At 59.1% G+C, this 5,032-nt stretch overlaps 1 protein-coding gene across 2 annotated transcripts; it reads right to left on the bottom strand.

Moving 5' to 3' along the window:
* Positions 1-222: 222 nt before the first annotated feature.
* Positions 223-3,709, bottom strand: LRRC73 (leucine rich repeat containing 73). Of its 2 annotated transcripts, XM_008566782.1 has the most exons (6): positions 2,948-3,548; positions 2,228-2,388; positions 1,772-1,894; positions 1,275-1,375; positions 914-1,136; positions 223-771 (listed from the first exon to the last, which is right to left on the bottom strand). In XM_008566782.1, exons 1-6 carry the CDS (start codon positions 3,217-3,219, stop codon positions 701-703), a joined length of 951 nt encoding a protein of 316 aa, XP_008565004.1. In that variant the 5' UTR covers positions 3,220-3,548; the 3' UTR covers positions 223-700. The 2 variants fall into 2 exon arrangements, with proteins under 2 accessions (XP_008565004.1, XP_008565003.1); XM_008566781.1 differs by lacking the exon at positions 1,772-1,894 and having other exon boundaries at positions 2,948-3,709.
* Between the last annotated feature and the right edge of the window lie 1,323 nt (positions 3,710-5,032).

The following is a 5,032-nucleotide window of genomic DNA, read 5'->3' as shown; positions in this document are numbered from 1 at the left end:
TTTGTCTTAACGACTTTCCCTCTCCCACTCTTCTCCCCATTCTTGAGTGTTCCTGGTCCTAGTCTTGTCCTAGTCTTTGCCAGTGACTCCCTCTTGCCCCACTCTGCCTGGGGCTTCCCTGGATGCACTATCAGACAGTGGCAGAGGGGGTACCTCAAGTAATCTTAGCAGGGACCCTGAATCCCCTTGGAGGTAGGGTCTAGTCCAACTCAGCTCTAGACGTGGTCTCTAACTACAGTCTTTATTGGGTTTGTGTAAGGTGTCATCCCAGAACCCCAGGTCCTAGGTTCCAAGAGAGATTTGGGAGCAATGCACGCTGCCTGGAGCTTGGGCTGTGGGGTGATACTGCTCCCTAGTGGTGCTTATTGGTAGTTTCAATTCCTCCCCTAGTGCCAGTCCCCAGTGACCACAGCCACGCGCCAGGTTGTGGAGTTCATAAAATCTCTTCAGAGCCAGTGGTTTGCAGCCAGAGCTGCCAACAAGTCCAGAGGCACTGCCCTGGGTTCAAGTGCCCCCCAAGGCTGTTTGTTGCCCAGTTACAGCTCCCAGAGTCTCCCACCACACTGCCGAGAGCTGCCAGAGCCCCAGGCATCTTCCCCTCCTCCCTCCCAAGCCCCAGGGCTTGACCCTGATACCTGTCTGGGGCAAGGTTCTGGGGACACAAACAAATGTAATGATGTGAAGAAGCCCAAATGGAGAGTCACATCTCGGTCTCAGCCAACAGACTGTCCCCTAGTCCTGATGTCACTAGCACCATCTGAGAGCTGGGATCTGTGGAAGGGCAGAGGAGTGTTCAGGTCACCATTTCTTTCTTCACTGGGGGCCACAAATAGGTGAGAGATTTTCCACACCCACTCTCCCTTGCCCTGAGCCTTTTCCAGACCTGGCTCTGACCAACCCTCTGGGTTCTTACCGCTGGGGCACATCCAGGAGCTACTGCCCCTCTCATGGGCAGCAGGCTCCCGCCCTCTCTCCCATTCCTGGGTGTTGCCAGTCCCTCCTGCCACCTCTTCCTCTTCCTCCCCCTCAGAGAGGAGGTCACAGATTTGTTGCTGCAGCTCTGGGCTAATGCTGTTTTCAGCCAACACCAAGCTCCGCAAGGCCGTGGGGTAATTTTCTACCATGTCCAGCAGGGTCTGGGGTAGGGAAGAGCATGGAAAAGGATGAACACAGTTAAGGAGGTCCTCAGGCCCCAACCTGCCACCCTTAGGTATGTCCACAGACACACTAACCTCCACTTATCCCCTGGCTTGTCCCCAAACATGACTCCTCACCTGAGCTGACTGGTTGGTGAGCCCTGTGCCCTCCAAGTCTAGGACCTCTAGGGTGCGGCTGGAAGCCACAGCTACAGCCAGCATCCCTGCCACATGGTCACCTGGGGAGACATCATACACACACACATTCACCTGTATTCACACACAGGCCTGCTAGCCTTCCTCCCAGACAGCTTCCCCATTGCCATAACAATCTTAGATCCCACCCCCTGGCCAGGAAATGCTGACAATTGGTGGGTGATTAGGTGGATAGCATTGTGATTGATGAGTGAAAGGATAAAGCAAGCCAGGCCCACAGGTGGTGACTGATGCTTTGATCTACTGTTGATCATCTGGTCCCCCACACATGATGGCTCCTCTACTACTTCCTGGACCCCTGGGGGCTCTCCTTCCTCTTCACTCCCCCATTTTGGGAGTTACCATGGCAACTGATGGTCCCAAATTCTTGGATAGGATGTTGGGCGGTGGGAACCGAAGGGGATGTTCTTGAATCTCACCCAGGGGGTTGTAGTCCAGATTGAGGACGCGGACCTGGGAGCTGTGGGCCACAGCAATGGCAAGGCGGCTCCAGCCCTTAGGGGTGATGCCAGGGTTGGCACTCAGCGTTAGCTCCTTCAAGCCTGGGCAGCATCACAGCAAGAAGTCCAGGATGGAGAGGGTCAGGCCCTCCTTGAGTCCCTTCTCTGCCTGGTGTCTCTGGGATATACCCTAGTGGCTGGAAGCCACCCCACCCCCACCACAGAATTGCAGAGCCATGAAGGACCCATGCCACCACAGCCTGGGTTCCTGAGTCTCCACCCTGCTCAGTCCCCAATCCTTCTTCCTGAGAGGAGTAAAAGACACTCTCACCCACACCATCAGAGCTCTCGGCTCTGGGACACACCCCCTTCCCTCTGCACTTAGCTTTTCATCAAGGCCACACCAGCCCATGCCCTTAGCAGGGCCCTGCTCACCAGATTTGGCCCCATCTGGGGGGAGGAGGCCACAGATGAGGTTGATGGCTTCGTCACCCAGCATGCAGTCCCCCAGGTCTAGAGCCACAAGGGCAGGGTGGAGTGCCAGGGCTGGGTTCAGCAAAGCCAGCCCTGCATCTGTCAGGGGGCTCCCGTGCAGGCTGGGGGTGAGGCAAAAGAGTAGTTATTGTAGCCATCTATATGAGGAAGGGGGTCCTCCCCTTATGGAAGCCCTAGGGGTGGGGAGGACACTCAGTCACAGCACTTGAGAGAGGCCTGGGAAGGGAAAAAGAAAATTCTAGATTCTAAGGGAATACAGGTAGAAGGGGAATTAGGTTTCTTTTCTGGGGCAAGGACTGGGATTCAGGACACTGCACAGGAAGGGGCAGAGAAGGGGTGTGTGGGTGGTGGACTACAATTCTTCAGTGGGCAGAATGTAGGGGCAGGGTTCTAGTCTCCACGGGAGTATTCCTTCTGGGAAACTGAAGAGTTGTCCCTGCGAAGCAAATGCGGGTGGAGCCGTGTGTGCAAAGTCCAGAGATAAGGCGTGCTTGGAGAGTGTTGTGGAGGCCTGGGCAGAGGGATGAGGCGCACATATAAGAGGGGCGAAGGTAGGCTGGTGGAAAGACAGGCGCTGGAAGGTGTGTGGAGGAACAGGAGGTGGCAGGGAAGTCCGCGGAGGATGCAGTGCCAGGGACCCCCTTGGAGGGGCGCACTCACAAGAGGGACTGGATGGAGCGGTTGGTCCGCAGAGCCTCCGCCAACTGCTTGATGCGGCAGGGGCTGGACACGACGCCCAGGTTAAGGTTGAGCTGAGCTAGGGATGTGGCCCCGGCCAGGGCCCGGCAGATGCGGCCGAAGTCGCGGTCGCAGAGGCGGCAGCCGCGCAGTGAGAGCAGGCGCACGGCGTTGTCGCGCAGGCCGCGGCAGATGTCCCGCACCTCGGCGCCTGACAGTGGCTCCCCCGAAATCTGGATTGAGCTGGGCAGCATCGTGCCCACCGCCGGGCCTCCGGGGCCGGGGCGCAGGTTGGCGGGGCCGCGGGGGAGGCCAAGGCCGGGGCTGCTGCCTGGGCCCCGGCTGGGATCCCAGACGTTCGGGGGCGGAGGCTGCGGCTGCGGCTGCGGTTGAGGCAAAGGCAGCGGAGGAGACGGAGGCAGGGAAGAGCGCCGAGGCCCGGCCAGGCGTGCGGAGGCGCCGAGGTCGCTGTCAGACCTGAGACCTAGCGGCGCTGGGGCGGAGGCGGACCGTGCAGTCCGTGTCTGAGCGGCGGGACGGGTTGCGCGATCCAGGTGCTGGGCGGGCGCAGCTCCACGCTTGTCCTCGTCCCTTGCGGTGGCGGCGGCTTAAAACGCGCGGGACCGGCCGGTCCCAGCTCAGAAACCGCACCCCTCTCTCCCTGTCTCTGCCCCGGCTCCCCCTGCTGCCCCAGGGGCCTGGCCGCAAGACTCGCAGGTAGAGCCGAAACCCGCAGGCGGACCGCTAGCTGCAGCCCCTTCAGCACCTGCGCCGGAGCGGGCGGTGGGTTCCCATGGCAACGGTCGCGTCACAGCCGCTCGCCCCGCCCCCCAGCCGGCCTCGGCCCCGCCGGCCCACGAGGTTCGCGCACAGCGGGTGGCTGCGGGCCAGGAACTCGCCGCTGTGGGACACTCTTGCTCTGGGTATGGGGCCAGACGGGAGGTAGAAAGTAGCAAGGATAGGGCCTAGGACGGCAGGGGGTGGAGAGGGGTGGCAGTGAGTGGGGAATGGAAGCTTGTCACGTGGAGGTGACGTTTGACACTGTTACTGGTTCTTTTGCCCTTTCTCCCTTCGTTCCCCATTCTTAAGGTCCACACCCTCAGCGGCTTCGCCAGGATCCCGAGCACTCCCCAGCCTCCGGTTTGGAAGTCCCCAGGGTCCTTTAATCCGCGCCCCACCCCGCCCCCGTGACGCAGCACGCCCCGTGCGTGGGGATTCCGCCCGCGAGGACTTCCCCGCTCGCTCCTCGCCAAGATGGCGACCTCGCCGAGGAGGCCCCAGGGGCTACAGCCGGGCAGACCCAGCCTGAGCTGCCAGGAACAAGGGAACCCCGAAGGTTCCCTAGGGCGGTAAGCCTCAGGTAGATGTAGGGTCCTGGCGTCGCCCCTCCCCAGGTGCGTAGGGCAGTTGATACCCTGAGATTGCCTCAGTGCCACTGAGACCAGGGTAGCCAATATAGAGGTCTGCTAGGATTAGCGACGTGGAACGGCGGGGGCCCGTGTAAAGTCGACTGGGGCACACTGCATAGTGCAGGCAGTGCTGTTAGAACTTTGTCCACTGGCGATGGTGCGGAGGGCCTCACTTGTATAACGGGACAAATGAAGGGCACTTCTTTCTGCTAGTCCCTTCATTAGGAGGGAAAGATGCTGCTGAACCAGCTTAGTAATGAGAGGATTTTAAAAATATATATTGTATAGTGTAGGGAGGTCAGAAGTCCTATTCTATTAACCACCTGAACTAACTTCTTAATTGGAGATTAAGGGGGTGGGGGAGTTCGTGGTGCTATACTAGGGGTGGTGGTTGTTTTTGAGAGTCAACAGCACTCTTGAAAAGGACAAAGAAAAACTCTTGAAGGTAGCTGGCCCCAGTAAAACGAGGGCATAGGCAAGTTTGGCTTCAAGTGTGAGCTCCGTAAGAAAATTATCCCCACAACGGCCCAGGTGCAGAAGGTCTTGTAATGACATGGGGTTTAGTCTGGAAGTTTGTGTCCTATTGTCGGTGCTCCATTGGCTTCCCAAGAGTGCAGCTGAGTCCAGGCTCAAGCTGGGTGTTCTGTTCCATCAAACT

The sequence above is a fragment of the Galeopterus variegatus genome, unplaced genomic scaffold, assembly GCF_000696425.1.
Source record: "Galeopterus variegatus unplaced genomic scaffold, G_variegatus-3.0.2 Scaffold269, whole genome shotgun sequence".
Lineage (NCBI taxonomy): Eukaryota > Metazoa > Chordata > Mammalia > Dermoptera > Cynocephalidae > Galeopterus > Galeopterus variegatus.
This window is presented reverse-complemented; position numbering and strand designations above follow the sequence as displayed.